Below are 17,792 nucleotides of genomic sequence, written 5' to 3' on the forward strand. Positions count from 1 at the left end.
TTTTCTTTTACAAGGGAAACTTTCTGCTTGTTCAGCGGTGACTCTACATTTCTCTTTCTGACCAGTGACAAATCCCCATTTTCTCCTTGCTGTCCAGTGGCAACTTTTCATTTCCCCCTCCCTCTCCAATGACAACTCTCCACTTCCCCCTCCCTGTCAAATGGCAGCTTCCATTTCCTCACCTCTCCTCTTTCTGTTGTAGCGACTCCCAACAGTGCTTATCTGATCATTTCATCATGGTGTCTGATACACCCCTAAAGGTGGTTGCACTACAGCAAGGTCTTTTGTGCTTAGCCAGACAGCTGCAGGAACCAGAGGCAGAGCTATCCCTCAGCTCCCCCACAAATGACAAGGAAGGCAATACAGACAGCGAGTCTTGCTGAGATTGTACCTACGGGCCATCTGGCCTGTGTCTGGTTGGGTAAGTCAGCTGTAAGCTGAACATTTAAAGGCCAATTTTATGCCTTGCTTTCAATAATAGCTAGAATGGGGTAGAAATACTGATAAGCTCACTTGCCACTATTATAGAGTTAATGGGCAAATTAAGTACTAATATAGTCACTGACCAGAGATAAATGACACTCACAATGAGAGGCATTCGTGTATGTAGCAACTAGATAACTACTGTTAATGTCATTGTTGCTACCATGGTCTTTCATCCCTTAATGTTCCTTCCTTATGGCAAGTGGCCAGGGCAAGGTAGTAAGTAGACGTTTCTGTTTTGTTTTGTTTTCCTCCAAGGAGTACAAAGAGGAGCCTGGAAGCACTATGTGTTGAACACAGATTATGGTTTCTCAGGGTTAGAAACTTTGAGGAGGGAGGGAGGGAGGGAGAGAGAGAGAGAGGGAGAGGGAGGGGGTTGAAATTAAATCCTTGCGCATAATAGGCAGCACTCTACCACTTAAGCCATGCCTCCAGCCCTTCTTGTTTGGTTATTTTTGATAATCCTATGTTGATGTCTAGCCAATCCGGACTGCTCTTTACATTTCCTAGGTAGCTGTGGTGACAGATGTTCACCCTAACGCTCAGCTTTAATGGTTGAGATAAGAGGAAGGAAAGGTATCAGTTGAACTTTTTGTCCAGACTGTCCCAATCTCTTCTAGCTAAGGTATAAACTATCATGTCAGGCTTTTGCTTTGACATGAATTCAAACACAGAGCCACATACTCCCTTTGCCCCGCCCCCCCCATCCTTTCCTTTCATCTTTTGCTTTCTGCCTCTGGACCTTGGCATTTGCTCGAAGGAAGGAAAGTTCATCCGGTGGATGGAGCCTCTTATCTCAGGTTGGTGTATGCTTTCTGGCCTTGCTGTTTGTAATCAGCCTTGAGTGCTTGGGTGCAGTGTTCTCAGTCTTTCTGGGGGGACTTGTTAAAGCAGTTTCCAAGGATACATTCCTTTGTTCCTCAGCCACTGTGTTCCTTCTTTTGCTCCACACTTGTGACACTCCCTCACCTCTGTTCTGCAGCCTTCTCCTGAAGCCTTGCTCAGAATCTCTGCCGTATGAGGTGGTGGGAGAGGACTGTTGAGCAGCATCCTTCCCTGCCCCCCCCCCCCCAGGTGCTGCTAGCTCTGTCCCAGTCCTGATGGCAAAAATACATCCATATTTGTCTCCATGAGAACACAATCACCCCAGACTTTTTTTTTTTTGTCTATCATGGGGCTGGGTGCTGACCTCTTTTGTTCAAGATTAGTATTCTACCACTTTGAGCCACAGCATCACTCCCAGTTGTGATTAATTGAAGATAAGAGTCTCTTAGACTTTTCTGTCTGGGCTGGCTTTGAACCATGTTCCTCTGATCTCAGTCTTCTAGGATTACAGGTATGAGCTACCAGCTCCTTGCATTACTATTGTTTTTAAGCAGATGTGACTATGATAGGAATGAGAATGTAGACTGTAATGTTCCCCTCTGCAAAGTGCAGTTAGGGGCATGTAGTTCTCTGTGTCTCTCCAGTAATACCACTTAATCTTCTGGCAGCTGTTTGTTTTGGTTTTCTTCTTTGACTCTTTTGACCTCTGAGCTGTGAAATTTTACATAACTTTCTCTTATTTCCTTACATGGCACCCTTCTCCCCATTCAAAGCATTTGTTGAATGAAAAATGTATCCCATGATGAATAGCTTAACAAGTTTTCATGTGTTGTAGTCTATGTTCAGGTCCAAAGAAAACTGGTTGAACTATTCTTGATTTTTTTGGGCTGGGTAGGGTGGGTGGGTGGGAAGGCACGTGTGCTGCTATTGAAGTTTGAATTTAAACCTCAGTGTGCTATCCCTTAGCTTTTTTGCTCAAGGCCTACACTCTTATCATTTGAGCCACAGCTCCACTTCTGGCTTTTTGTTGGTTAATAGGAGATTAACCACTGTGGATTTTCTTGTGGGTGGTGATCCTCAGATCTCTGCTTTCCTATGTAGTTAGCTAGAATTATAGGCTTGAGCCACACTGATGCCTGGTTGAATTTATTTGTTCTTGATAGGAAACTAGGTGGTAAGATCTGCTCTTTTCCCTCATAGGAGTGATGGTGTCTGAGTGCACTTTGCCTTTTGCTCTTCTACCTACTTACTTTATCCCTTTCTTTATTAAAAAAAAAAATTCCAGACACTCCTAGGTATGTTTTATTGTATGTGTGCCAACCCTTGTGGGATCCTTTGTGACTTGCAGCTTTGCAGCCAGGTTCTCACATGCTTGTTGATGCAGGGTGGGTCACTTTCACTAGACCATCATACTTCATTGAAACTGCATTTTCATCTTCTGCTATATCACTAAAACTTGGCAGAATTGTTCCAGAAGCTTCTTGCATTTGGCTTTTTCCCCATCATAGTGTGCTGAGTATTGGATATTGTCAGTCTCTGGACTTATCAGATCCATCTTGAGTCTAGGAGGTTTTGTGGGGTTGCTGTTGTTGTTTCCAGTCTTGGGTCTTGAACTCGGGGCCTGAGCACTGTCCTTGGGCTTTTTCTTCAAGGCTAGTGCTCTACCACTTGAACCACAACACCACTTCCAGCTTTTCTATGTATGTGGTACTGAGGAATGGAACCCAGGTCTTCGTGCATGCTAGGCAATCACTCTAATACTAGGCAAAACTCTTGGCCCAGGCCTAGGAGTTTTTATTTCTCTCCTCACTTCCTGTCCCTTCTTTTCTGTTTTTACTTTATCTCCCTTTTTGATGGTGTGTGTGTGTGGGGGGGGGAGTTATCTTTTTTTTTTTTTTTTAAGGTTTATGTTACTATTCGATACTGAATTGGCCTCTTCTTCTATGGCATATTAGCCTGTATACACCTCATTCTGCTTGCTGCTTGGAATTCTGTGTGGCTGTTTAGTCCTGAATTGGATCTGCCTCTACTCTTTTTGGTGCTTGAAATGGTGAACAGAGAGAATTCAGAATTATTTTGTTTTCTGTCCAGTCATCGTAAGTTGACTATAACACATTGTCTAGGGAGTTAGCTCTTAGCCACAAGTGGTACACTCTCGCTCGTTCTCTCTTACTCTAGTTCTCGCTCTCTCTCTCCCCCCTCCCTCTCCCTCTCTCTATATATCTATACTAGAATCAGGGCTTGAACTTGGGGTCTCCTACTTGCTCATTGCTAATGCCTACCACTTGAACCACCCTTGTAGTCCAGTACCTTGCTGGGTAATTGGAGATATATATCGTTTCATATACTTTTCTTCCAGAGCTAATTTTGACCTTTATCCTTCAGGTCTTAGCCTTCTGAGTAGCTAGGATTACAGGCATTAGCCACTGGCGCCTGGTAGGTATCTACATTTTAATTAATTACAGTTCAATTCCTTATTGGCAAGTGTTCCATAGCCACATGTGGCCAGTAATAACTCTCAGATGAGAAAATACAGAACATTTGTCATTGAGGAACGTTCTACTAGGCGTTGGTGGGTTATTAGATATATCCCGTAATGCACAGCAGAGGAAGAACTTACCTAATTTTTCCCCTATAATATCGTAATGTTTCTGATAATCCAGTTCAATATTCCTCCTCCCCAGGGGGCAGTTCAGAAGCAAAGAGGGTAGTCCTTGAAAAATGTTGAGGACAGTCAGATTCCATTGACTCACACTTAAACAATCTTAGCTACTCAGGAGGCTGAGATCTGAGGATTGTGGTTCCATGCTACCCCCTACAGGAAAATCTGAAACTTGTATCTCCAACTAAATTTCACACACACACAAAAAGTCAAAAGTGGTATTGTGGCTCAAATGGAAGATTGTTAATCTTGAACAAAAGGAGCTCAGGGATAGCACTCAGGCCCAGAGTTTACCCTCAGGACCAGCAAAAAAGAAAAACAAAAGAAAAGAAATAAAAAGAGCTGAGGAGATATTTGGGGTCTCTGTGTATAACTTTTACTCTGTCATTCTTTTAGTGCAGAGACCTGGATGGCTTTATGTGTCCTGTTGTTTGTGTGCTTTGAGGTGATTTGCATGCACTCTTTCTTGCAGGTGCTAAGAGATATGGCACTCATACATCTCAACTTCATCTAAGAATTGGGTGTGCCAGGTGCGAGAAGAGTCGACTGAACTCTTAGACTCCCTGCTCGACTAAACCTTGACTGCAGCTACTCAAGAAGACCAGCAGCCGAGCAGGAGTGCTCGGCTTCTCTTGATGATGGGTATTGGTAAGAACACCACATCCAAGTCAATGGAGGCTGGGAGTTCCACGGAAGGCAAATACGAAGATGATGCAAAGCACCCCAGTTTCTTCACTCTTCCGGTAATAGTACCTCCTTCCCTTCTTGTGTTCGCAGACCACTCTAAAGTAGTTCCACATGGGCTTTAACACTTGTGTCTTCAGGGAAAGTTAAGGCATTGAGGATTGAGTACCTTGTGTTGACTTTGGGTTGCGTCTCCTGAGTTGGCTGGGATCTTAGACTGCAATCACCTGCTGGGATTGACTCCTGGAGGGAGACACATTGTTATCCATGTTTTAAAAAACTGTTCCAGTGCTCACTGGAGGAAACTGAAGACTTCAGTTTTCTCTCCAAAAATGTACTCTTATGAAATGTAATCCAACCTCTATCCATATTGCAGTGGAAAACGGGTGAAGATGTTATTTTCAACCCAGGGTCCGTGCTTGGGACTGAAATAGCAGCATCCAGGGTAGTTTTATTTGAATAAGTACGATTGGTTAGATAAGACTAATTAGATTCATACATTATATTCGGTAGTAATACTTATTCCCAGATGCAAGTTTGTGACTTGATGTGTATAAAGTTAGAGAGATCTTCCCTCAAGGTATTTTTTTCTTTCAATATTGGAAATGTGGTTCATGATGGCAATGCTTAAAAGGCAGTTCGGGGATTTGTTTCTTCCTGGCAAATATAAGTATAAACAGGTTTCATTATTTGATTTCATACATGCAAACTGAGATACTTTGACCCTTTACCCCCAGTTCCTCTTACAAGTGTCAGTGGGGGTCTGGAGGCAGTGGAAACAGGGTTAGAGGCCTTGTTGGGTCAGCCAGCATCAAGGTGGCTAGTAGCATGTCCTTAAAGCTATAAGCGCCATCTTCTAGAGTGTCATAATCTGAGATCCACAGACTCTTGGGAGTGGTTTCAGATGTGTTGTATTGTACCCACCTTGACTTCTTTTTCCTGGCAGTTAAATTTGGAAATTTCAGTTGTATTGAAGGCAAGTGGGAGAATTTATGTTCCATTGAAGGTGCTTGGAATATTGGCTAGGGGAACATTAATCTTGATACCCTAGCGCTATAGATCAAATGGTAGAGTGCTAGCCTTGGGAGAAAGAAGCTCAGGCACAGTGCTCAGGCCCTGAGTTCAAGCCCCTGGACTAACACACACACACACATGCACACGTACATGCACACGCACACACACACTTTAATTGTAGCAGAGACTTAGATACCAGAGGAAATGGTGTTTTTGTTTGTTTTGTTTCATTTTTGGTCAGTCATGGGGCTTGAGCTCTGTCCCTGAGCTCTTTAGCTCAAGGCTATTGCCCTACCTCTTTGAGCCACAGCACCACTTCCAGTTTTCTGGTGACTAATTGGAAACAAAGTCTCATGGATTTTTTTAGTTCCTGGGCTGGTTTTGAACCAAGATCCTCAAATTTCAGCCTCCTGAGTAGTTAGGATTATGGGTGAAGCCACTGCTCCCAGCGGTCTTTTCATTTTGTGCTGCTGCTGAAGCTTAAAGGCAGGGCCTATACACTTGGCTTTTTCCCTTAAGGTGGATACTCTACCACTGGAGCCACACCTCCAGTTCTGGCTTTTTGCCAATTCCTTGAGGGGAGGGGGAGACTTTTTTCCCTCCTTCAAAACCAAGACATATTTTAGCTTCCTGAATAGCTTAAGATTACAAGTGAGTGCTACCAGTGCCTGGCGAAATAATCTTTTTTATGTCTCTGTTGGGAAGGTAGTTTAAGAATTAAGTTACTGGCTTGAAGCTAGTGGCTCATACTTATAAACTTAGCTCCTTGGGAGGCAGAGGTCAGGAGGATTATTATGGTTTAAGGACAGCCTGGGCAAAAAGTTAGTAAGATCACATTTCACCCAACAATAACTAGGCCTGGTGGGGCTACCATTTGAGTTATGTGGGGAGCTGAGATTGGGACACTTGTGGTTTCGGGATAGCTTGGATAAACACCCCATCTCAGCAAATAAAAGCTAGCACAGTGGTATTTTTCCATCAGGCATAAGTGGAAGGATTGCACTTCAGATGAGCCTAGGCAAAAATTGAGATCCTGTCTAAAAAATAATTACCGTAAAAAGGTTTGAGGTATGACTCAAGTGATAGAGGGCTTGTCTATCAAACCAAAGCCCTGAGTTCAAACTCAAGTACAGAGAGAAAGCGGGGGAGAGGGGAGAAGGAGGGGGAAAGGGAGGAAGGGAGAGAGAGAGAGAGAGAGAGAGAGAGAGAGAGAGAGAGAGAGAGAGAGAGAGAGAGAGAGAGAGAGAGAAAACGAACTATTGCTTTTTAGTTTTTGATTTTTTTGCCATTCCTGGGCTTTGAACTCAGGGCCTGGGCACTGTCCTTGGGCTTTCTCGAGGCTAGAGCTCTACCACTTGAGCTATAGCACCATTTCTGGCTCTTTTCTATGTATGTGGTACTGAAGACACAAATCTGGGTCTTTGTGCATGCTTGGCAAGCACTCTTATCACTAGGCTAAACTCCCTGCCCCCAAGTATTGCCTTTTATAAAGAATAAAAGGATAGTTAATCTGAAAAACTTCATTACTACTCTGAACATAATTGGTTTAGATTCAAATGGCTGTCAGGCCTGTTATCATGGTGCGTGAATTGCTCTAGATCTTGAGTGAGAAATCGAGTTCCAAACCTTTTGTTCAGAGGTGAGTTGTTCCACATGCCTTGTACCCTCTGCCTTCCATGTGTCAGTAGCAGCAATTCACATAGCTTCTGTTGGAATAACAGTATAGGCACACTTGGCCATTAGATTAAACACTGACCTGTAGTATATGTATGGTTACTCCTATGACACTCCATCCTGTCCTTCCCTCCCTTCTACACCTTCCATCATTCCAAGAACTATTTAGAAACAAACATTTTAGCACCTTTAGCTCGCTTGGTACAAATAAACAGACCAAAAAAAAAATCCGTTCTTGAGCAATGGACTCACTCCCACATTTGGAGTCAAACTAGCCCTGTACTTTGGATGCAGACAGATTCCAGTAGAGGAACCTCTTTTGCAGGTGAATAAATACAGTAGCTTGGGGTGGGGGCGGGGGCCATGGCAAAGACAAAATCCAAATGTGCAAATTGGGTTTCAAATTGTTTTACTTGAGAAAAAGGACATCATGTCATTCAAATAGAAATTTACAATCTGTTGCTCTTCTTATAAAATCATGGTCAGTGTACTGAGAGGAGACATGACAGCCTCCCCCCTCTGTGCCCAGTCCCTCACTGCCTTTCTTCTCCTTGTGCTCTGGAACCTTTTATCTGGAGCCTTTCTCATTCCTGTATTCTGATGGAGTAGCACAAGGGGGCCATGGAGACAAGTCCCTCCTCCTCAGAGATAAGGGTGGTCTCTTATTCATGCTGCACCACTATGCCCCTGCCCTTTATCTATCTTTTGGGGGGAACATTTAGGCTGTTTCCAAGTGCTCAGTATTTCACAAAATGCTTACGTCCCATGGTGGACGTAAGTACCAGGAGCACGAATACTTCTAGAGGATAAATTTGTGTATGAGTAAGAGTTTAATCTGGGATGTGTCTGTCCTAGAACGGCCACCTTAAATAGAGCAGAGCCTTCTCGCCATCTCCTTTATCTTCATTCATATTTTAAATCCCACCCTGTGTTAAAATGCAGAATTCTCATTTGTATACTTTTAAATGAGGTGAGATAGCTTTCGGTATGTTTATTGTATATTTTATATTTCAGTGTATTGTATATTGCTTTTGCCCATTTCCTTTGGCCTTTTGAAAAAGTATGATTTGGTATGTTATTTACAAATTGTTGATATACACCTCTTTTCTGTATACGTTGAATTATATGTTAGACTATCATGTCTTCTTCCTATACTTATAGTGATGGAATTGAAACTTTATATACTCTGTCTTCTTTAAAAAAAATCTGTGCATTTAGTCTCTCCTTTCTTTGGACTGAGGATTTGCTAGTGTTTTTGAAATCAGTATTCCATACTTGCTAAATCTGTGTTATTAAAATATAGTTGGCTGGGCACCAGTGGTTTATGCCTGTGTCCTAGGTACTTGGATGCTGAGACAGGGAGGATTGCAGCTTGAGGCCAGCTTGGGCAAATGGTTGAGATGGATCTCTTGAAAACAATTGCATGATGGGCACTGGCCTGTCATCACAGCTACAGCAGGAAGTATAAACTGGAGGATTATAGTGGAGGTGAAAAGTAAGACCAAAGCACAAAGGACTGGGAGAACAAACACCTTTCTAGAAAGTAGGAAACTCTCAGTTCATACCCCGGTACTGTCCAAAAGATTACAGATTTGATGTAAGATTATTTTTCTTTAAGTGTTACAGGTATACATAGTCTAATAAATTTTTAAAAAGTTATTATCATAATGGTGATTACAGAGGGGTTACAGTTACGTAAGTCAGGTGAAGAGTACATTTCTTTTCTTTCTTTCTTTCTTTCTTTCTTTCTTTCTTTCTTTCTTTCTTTTTTTTTTTTTTTTTTTTGCTGCTTATAGGGCATAAATGCAGGGCCTGAGCACTGTCCCTGAGTTTTTTTTTTTCCCCCTCAAGACTAGTACTCCACCACTTTGAGCCACAGCACCACTTCTGTCTGGTTTTCTGTGTTTAATTGGAAAGAAGGATCTCATAGACTTTCCTGCCCAGGCTGGCTTTGAACTGTCATCCTTACCTCTCAGCCTTCTGTGTAACTAGGATTATAGGTATGAGCCACTGGTGCCTGGCAGGAGTACATTTCTTTTTGAGCAATGTCACCTCTTCCTCTTGCCCATTTTTTTCTTCTCATCCTTGTTATTTTTTTTATTATAATAGTGATTACTTTTGAAGTTATTTTTCTATTATACTATAATAGTGATTACTTTTGAAGTTATTTTTCTATTATACTATAATAGTGATTACTTTCGAGGGTGGAGTGAAAGCTTTTTGTTTTGTTTTCTGTATTCTTTAGGATAGATTCCTAGGTGTCTATGAACCTTAGATGAGAAGTAAGAATATTTTAAGGTCCTTGGTACAGGTTGATAGAACAATTATACAGTCACCCAGTGCAAGCTAGAAAATAGCTGTGACCTGCTGCTTCCTTTAAATTTGTCCTGAGTTGAGATCTGGTCCTTTCATAAAGGGCCCAGAAACTGAATTTTATTGGTGTCCCCATTCATCCCTACTCTTCTCCCAGTGACAAAGTCAGGAATCCAGACTAGCAGTTTACTTACTTCTAGTAGCAAATCAATATTAACAAGTTAGTGACCAGCAGAGCTGAGTTCCTGTAGCCAGAGCACTTTCTCCTCCAGGGCTGCTATCAATATTTGTCTGGAACATTCTACTCTGGCTTTCCCTGAACAAAAGTAGAAGCTGTCTCACACAGCTTTATCCCGTGGGCACAGCAGCATGCTCTTCCTCCATCAAAAATGTCCCTGCTTTCACAGCTGTAGGCTTCACCCATCAGTGTAAGAAAACCTAAACTTTTGCTGTTGTGCTAAGTGAAGATGCAGAGCTCTTCACAATGACAGGAGGTGTTTTGGAAAGGACACGTTTCTGTGCGGCAGCCTATCTCACAACCATTTCCCCTCAGGTGGTAATCAATGGAGGGGCCACGTCCAGTGGGGAGCAGGACAATGAAGACACTGAGCTCATGGCCATCTACACTACAGAAAATGGTATCGCCGAGAAGGTACCTCTCTCTCGACCCATGCTGCATCCCGCCTCCCTCCCCCCCCCCCCACTGTCCCGTGCTACAGGGAACTGTGATAGACCTGATCTGGAGCTTTGTCTACTGTGTGTTTTATTAGTATTGTAGACTGTTAGTCTGACAATTCAGTAAATAAAAGAAACCAGCAGTGAGTGTCCCTAGATTCAAGACACCTGTGAAGATCTTTGACTATAGCAGTGGAACCACACCCTGTGTGATTCAGCTTTGTATCATTACAATGAAGTACTTGCCATATTCTACTCTTTCTACTGATGGATCAAGTTCGAGATGAAGTGATTTTAATGGGTCACTGGCAAGGACGACTCATTAGGGCAGGGAGTTTGTGAATAAGTGCTAATGTCCTTAATTTGGAAGCAGAAAGAGGAAGGACAAACAGGGTCTCATAATTCCCTTCAAGGCCATACTGCTGGCGGCCAAAAGATGTCTCATTAGAGCCTGCCTCTTTTTGACAGAGGATCTTATAATGTAGTCCAAGCTAACCACCTTGACCTTGTGAGTCTTCAGCTAGGTCCTGCCTCTTACAGCTCCATAGCACCTTCCACTCGTGTGAAACTGAGGTGGGGAGCATATATGGATTTAATACCCTCCCTGTGACCCCCCCCACCATATTCTTTGCTACTTTGTAAGCACTAACACTCTACCTGGGTGGTTATAGATTGTGTGATGGAATTGAACTGACCTTGTGTAGCCTGTATCCATAGTTGTGTCATGCCTCGCATGACCCCATTCAGGGTTTACTTAATCAGGCCTAATGGCTTTCTAGACCGACTGGAGAACCCAAGTCACACTACCATTCTCACAGCACTTTCTAGGGGAAGGCTATGGATAAATATCAGCAATGGAGGAGAGGAATGGAGGCAGTGTCTGGGCAACAAGAGGCATTACTGCCTTCTACCCTTCCTTTCCTCACTCAGTCAGGCAGCCAATGTCTTGATATAGTCCCCATAACAAGATAGGACAAAACTCCAAGCCAGAGCAGCTTGCTGGAGCCGTGAGATACAGGGTTTTATTGGAGATAAGTCATTTAGGTGTGGCTGGCTGCCATGGCTGCTGACTTGAGTCACTTAACAATCCCCTCTGGAGGGCAAGCTGAGGCCTGTGTCCTGAGCCCCCTGCTGTAAACCATACTGTTAGTGCAAGCTATTGCCCAGCCTAAGGCTTTGGAGTTTTGTTGTTGTTGGCTGCTGTTGTCTTTTTAAGCCTCTCTTGAGATTCAGGATATCCCAAGAACTTAGAAATTATCTTCCAGGCACCAGAAAAGCACCACACCAAGGTGCAGCTCAGCCCTGCTCAGTGATACTTCTACACCCAGACTCTACGCACAGGTGCATTTTCTCTGCCATTTCTACAGACTTTTCAAGAGACATAGTATCCATTATACCTCATTCACACTGAAACTCTTCCAGTACCTACTTTTGGAAAAGAAGACAGACTGTCTTATAAAGGTCACATCTAGTTACATTTGGATTAGATGAAATGTGAACTTAGATCAGACATTTACCTTTAGGCTCTAGAAGTTGAGGCGGAAATAACTGTCTCTGCTTGCGTTAAGGGATCTCTCCTCATGTAAAGTTGAGTGGCAAGCATCTTTCTTTGGGCCAGATTCATTAGATAAAAGTACTTACTGTGCTAGATCAGGTCAGAGTCACTGTGTCATCATTTTCATCTTTTTTTCCCCCCTTTTCATTTTGTTTCTTGTTAAGTGTTTTGTTTGGTAGATTATAAAATATTTGAGGGAAAAAAAACCAAACCTTGTATGCATCTCAGATTCTAAGATGCAAAAATCGTTTTCAAGGTTCAGAAATGAAAGCCTTTTAAGAGGCTGTGAGGACAAACTGTGTTGAGTCTTCTGTTTGGCTCAGACATTGAATGAGCTCAGAAGTGATGCCAAGGCTGACTGGAAATGTCTAGGCTATCTGAGTCTAGTCTTTGTGATGGTTATTTATTAGTTTAGTGAACATATAACACTTAACATTTTTAAAAATATTTGCTGATAGTAGGAGAGAAACTTTTACTTAAACTATATTTTTCATTTGTCCCTTTTGTGGTACTATGCATGAAACCTAGGACTTGAGCTTACTAGAGGAAGGCACTCAACCACTTGAGCTATGTCCCAAGCACCCAGCCCTACACTGTTGTGTTTTGTTTTGTTTTTTCCTTTTTTGGTGTGGGAGTACGGGTGGGGCAGTGGATTGAGTAGTACTGGGGTTTGAACTCAGAACCTTGCACTTATTTAGCTTGCTTGCTTGTGAAGTGCTTTACCATTTGAGCCATATTTCTAACCTGACTTTTGCAAATTATTTTTTTTTGAGTCTTATGGACCTTGCTAGCCACACTAATTTTGAACCGTGATCTTCAGATCTCAGCTTCTTGACTAGTTAGGATTACAGGCATGAGTGCTTATTTTTCTATACTTTTTTTTTTTCCCCAATTTGGTCATGGGGCTTGAACTCTGGGCCTGAGCACTTTCCCTGAGCTCTTCAGGTCAAAGCTACCACCCTACCCCTGGGCTTGGGTGTCCTTGAGCTTTTTAGCTCAAGGCTACCACCTTACCCCTTGAGTCACAGTTCATTTCAGTTTTCAAGTAGTTAATTGGAGATAAGAGTCTCAAGGTCTATAGTGTGGGCTGACTTTGAAACTTGATCCTCAGATCTCAGCCTCCTGAGTAGCTAGGATTACAAGCGTGAGCCACCCACACTGGCTTTAGTTTTGAATTTTGCTACTTTTACTCAATATTGTTGTCTGAATCATGAAGTATTCTGGCTAGAGGTGGGTAGACCGTATTTTCAGGTACAAAGATACCTATGATGGAGTGGAAGGGCAGATCAGTTTGAAAGTGGCTAACATTTTATATTTCTTCATTGGCAAGAATTGAAGCTTTCAAGGCTTCACTTTTTAGTCTCAACCTGGAGTATCTTTGTCCATGCAAGAGGAACTGCAGGCTTGGAGAGGCACTCTGAGCAAGTTGGGTGTTGACAGGAATGAGTTGATTCCAAGGAGATATAGAACTTCAAGTCTAGGATTGACTGTCCCCCCCCTCCCCTGGAGAAAACAGACTCTAAAGGTGTCCACTGTTCAAAATGCCTGGAGATGGATGACCCTGGGATAAGTTGTTTCTCAGCAGCAGTGGGTATGCAGAGCAGAGCTAATGTGGGTCCGTGCCACCTGAGCTGAGCTGGCACTGACTTAAGTCCATTGTCTCCTCCCTCCCATGGCAGAGTTCTCTTGCGGAAACCCTGGACAGCACTGGCAGCCTGGACCCCCAGAGGTCTGACATGATTTACACCATAGAAGATGTTCCTCCCTGGTACTTGTGCATATTTCTGGGGTTGCAGGTAAGATAGGCCCTTCAGGATGCAAAATCCACCAGCAGATGCTTGAGGAATTATCTTTAAAGAGCGTGTGTGTGTGTGTGTGTGTGTACGTACGTACATACGTGAATATACATATGTATGCATGCATGCATCTGTACAAAGGCTTGAAACTCAGAGTCTAGGCAGGCTCTGTCCCAATCCCCCCACCCCCAGTCCTGGGGCTTGAACTCAGGGCCTGGTGACTGTCCTTGGACACTTTTTGCTCAAGGCTAGTGCTCTGCCACTTGAGCCACAGCACCTCTTCTGGCTTTTTCTGTGTATGTGGTACTGAGGAATCGACCCCAGGGCTTTGTGCATGCTAGGCGAGTACTCTACTACTAGGTTATGCTCCTGGCCCTGTCCTTAGCTTTTTCACTCAAAGCTGGCACTCCACCTGAGCTATAGCTGTACTTTAGCTTTCTTGCCCAGGCTGCCTTTGAACTACAGTCCTCAGATTTCCGTCTCTTGAGTAGCTAGGATCACAGGTCTGAGTCACTGACATCTAGTTAAATTTTTATTTGTTGAGGATTTGATTGTAAAGAATAATGAATGCACATTTATTTCTTTTTACTTTTTGATCATATTGGGTTTGAACTTAGAGCGTTATACTGCCTGGCAGGTGCTCTACTGCTTCAGCCATACCTACAACCCATCCTTCTGCTAGTTATTTGGAGATAGAATTTTGTAGCCTTTTTGCCAGGGCTGTCCTTAAACTCAGCCTCTTGAGTAGTAGATAGAATTATAGTCATGAGCCACTATTATCTGAGAGTGAATGTGAGGTTTTTGTTTTTTCGGTTGGCAGGACTTGAACTCAGGGCCTGGGCGCTGTTCCTAAGCTCTTCAGCTCAAGGCTACCGCCCTACCCCTTGTGCCACAATGCCACTTCTGGTTTTCTAGTGGTTAATTGGAGATAAGAGTCTCACTGACCTTAGTACCCAGGCTGGCGTTGAACAATCCTTAGATCTCAGCTTCCTGAGTAGCTAAGATTACAGGCATGAGCCACCAGCACCTGGTTTGAATGAGGACTCAACATCAATCTTAAATTCCCCCTTTTAAAAAAAAATGTGAGTGCTGGTTCTGGGGCTTGAACTCAGGGCCTGGCCACTGTCTCTTTTGTACTTAAGATTAGCACTGTAGCACTTTGAGCTACAGCTCCGTTTCCATTAAGAGCTTTATTTGAATAATAGCAGGAAAACAGTGTTTTAATAGCAGGAAGAAAAATGATATAAAAGGAAAAAAGATGGTAGTGGAATAGAAATGACAGCGAGCTAGGTGCAGGTGGCTTATGCCTGTAATCCTAGGTACTCGGGAGCCTGAGATCTGAGGATCATGTTCCAAAGCCTACCTGGGCAGAAAAGTCTTGGAGACTCTTATCTTCACTTAACCACCAGAAAATCAGAAGTGGCACAGTAGTTCCAAGTGGTAGAGTGCTATCCTTGTGCAAAGAGCTCAAGGACAGAGCCCAGGCCCTGAATTCCAGCCCCATGACACAGACAGAAAAACCAAACAACTACAACAAAGAGAGACTAGAATAGGAGGAAAGCAATCTAAGTAAGCAATCCACAGCCACATCAAGCTTTGCATAAAATACCTCCCAAAAGGAATCCTGTTGTCCAGATCTTAAGTTTTATGACCTTCCTTTCTTAAAGGAAAGGAAATTTCCCACATTGTTGGCCACTTTGCTGCAATTTCCCCCAGGAGGGAGAGTGGATGGTCAGGGAGACAAGGCAGGAGGTAACTCAGCTGTAGGCAGGTGCCCTGCCTCCTGGGGCTTATAGTTTTTAGCTTGAAGTATATTTCCCAGGTCTGTGTTTCCATACTTCCTTGTTCAAGTTGGTGTGGCCAGTTCCTAGATCCCACAAATGCAGCCTTGTTGCTTAGTTATCTGTGTGCACATGTTGCTGGGCCGTGCCTACTGACTTGCCCGAGAATGTCTTTGTTGGGTTTTTAGCCTGTAATTTCCCATCCGATATCATGGCAGCCTTGCTGCAAGGTAACTATTAAAGGAGGAACCAGAAACCCTCCTCAGATTGAATATCCCAAACCAGATGCAGAAGTCAAATTTTTATTGTGTGTGCTGGTCCTGGGACTTGAGCACTGTCCTGAAGCTGTTACGCTCAAGGATAGTGTGTTACCACTTGAATCACAGCTCCACTTTGGCTTTCTTTGGTAGTTGTTTGGAGTTAAGAGTCTCATGGACTTGCCTGCCCAGGTTGACTTCGAACCATGATACCCAAATCTCAGTCTCCTGTGTAGCTAGGATTACAATCTTGAGCTACTGGTGCCTAGCCAGAAAGCAAACTTTTTGAAATCTTTGTATTATGTAAATGTCTATAGAAGTCTCCCCTTATCAAACAAGAATATATGCCATTAGTCTTGCAGCCTCATACTTTTTTTCCTTCCCTCTGAGGTACCAGGGCCTTGCATTTATGCCCCTGTTCTTTGCTAGGCTAGCACTCTACCATTTGACCTCACCCTCAACTTTCCTTCTTACTGGCTGTTTTACAGTTGAATTCTAGAGAAGTTTTCTGCCCAGGTTGACCCTGAACTTAGATCCTCCAGATCCTGAATAGCTAAGGTCAATTTCTTAACCACACATTGTATACAAATGCATGAGAACAGCATGCATTTGGTACAGCAAGCATTTGTGAACAGCAGTGTTCCTGCTCCCCCACACCCAACCCTGCTACAACTGTTGGCCTCATGAGCTACTGTGTATTTGGCAGGCTTGGTCAGAAGCAAGAAGCTGTAGGGAAGAGAAAAAGGAAGTTAGCAGAACAGAAATAAACAGAAAACTGCAGGGGGAGTCAGGGAGGCAAGGAAGCTATGAGAGGTAGGGCTCTAGCCAGTGCAGTGCCTTAGGACTGAAGAGGAGGTCTTCGAAGGAACAGCAGGATGAGGTTGTTCCTGAAGGATTTCTATAGTTTCTGCACCTTTAACCCTACTGGGACACATAAATTCTGTTTGCCAAACAATGCCAGAACACAGGGAAGGTGCAATATGCCTTACGCAATGAATGAAACTCATGTAGCTTTAATCCCCAGACATGAAAAAATTAAAAACACTCCCACACAAACCGTAGACTAATTATTTCAGGGATCTAAGTATGGAAATAAAATCCTAGAAGAAAATACAACATGACTGACTAGGTTTTGCTTTAAGAATGCAAAATGTAGTTCGCATGAGCAGGCTAGAGGAGAGAGGCTCTAGAGTTTTGCAATCTATGTGGGAGAAGGGACAACAAATATTTTTTAGTTAAAAAAAATATTCAAGCTTATGCTCGCATGAAGGCGTGAAAGTCAACACTGTTATTGCAAGAGGAAAACCAGAATGAGAAAATACAATAAAAAAGAAATGATTCAACGTATTAAGAATAGATTAAAAACCCAGAGATCAAGGCTGGGTGCTAGGTGGCTCACACCTGTGATTCTAGCTACTTAGGAGGCTGGGATCTGAGGACAGCAGTTCAAAGCCAGCCTGGGCACAAAAGTCCCTGTGAGACTCTTATTTCCAATTAACTATTCAAAAGCCGGAAGTGGAGCTGTGGTTCCAAGTGGTAGGGTGCTAGCCTTGTGCAGAAGAGCTCAGATGCAGCACCCAGGACCTAAGTTCAAGCCCCACAACCAAAAAAAACACCCCAAACAACAAAATGAAATCTAAAGATCTTCCCTGTGGTCCGTGCCTACCTTAGGATGGAATTTGAAAGAACATGAAGGGTTTACTTTGCCACTCTGCTGTTCTCTTTGCCTACAGCACTACCTGACATGCTTCAGCGGCACGATTGCAGTGCCCTTTCTGCTGGCCGATGCCATGTGTGTGGGGAACGATCAGTGGGCCACCAGCCAGCTCATTGGGACTATTTTCTTCTGTGTGGGAATTACAACACTGCTGCAGACAACATTTGGATGCAGGTGAGATTGGGGTACTAACATGGGATGCTGCTGCCCCCACTAAGGCCCTGAGCCCGGCCACTTGTCCAGGGCTGCTTGGAAGGACCAGCTGGAGTTGGGAGAATGTTCTAGTGATCATTAGCCCCCACCTCACCCCAGCAATGTTTCTTCTCTTGATGGAGAGTGCCATCCCCTCCCACTTG

The 17,792-nt window shown here is 43.4% G+C and overlaps 1 protein-coding gene across 1 annotated transcript in view; it reads left to right on the forward strand.

The window, feature by feature from the left end:
• Positions 1-17,792, forward strand: part of Slc23a2 (solute carrier family 23 member 2) — a 108,101-nt gene that overhangs the window by 52,751 nt on the left and 37,558 nt on the right. Inside the window, exons 2-5 of the mRNA XM_090352036.1 lie at positions 4,443-4,713; positions 10,209-10,307; positions 13,565-13,681; positions 17,453-17,610. Coding sequence (XP_090208162.1) covers positions 4,606-4,713; positions 10,209-10,307; positions 13,565-13,681; positions 17,453-17,610 — 482 coding nt within the window. The 5' untranslated portion in view covers positions 4,443-4,605. The remainder of the gene's footprint in view (positions 1-4,442; positions 4,714-10,208; positions 10,308-13,564; positions 13,682-17,452; positions 17,611-17,792) is intronic.

Source organism: Megascapheus bottae, chromosome 18, assembly GCF_031878675.1.
Source record: "Megascapheus bottae isolate mThoBot1 chromosome 18, mThoBot2.hap1, whole genome shotgun sequence".
Taxonomy (NCBI): Eukaryota; Metazoa; Chordata; class Mammalia; order Rodentia; family Geomyidae; genus Megascapheus; species Megascapheus bottae.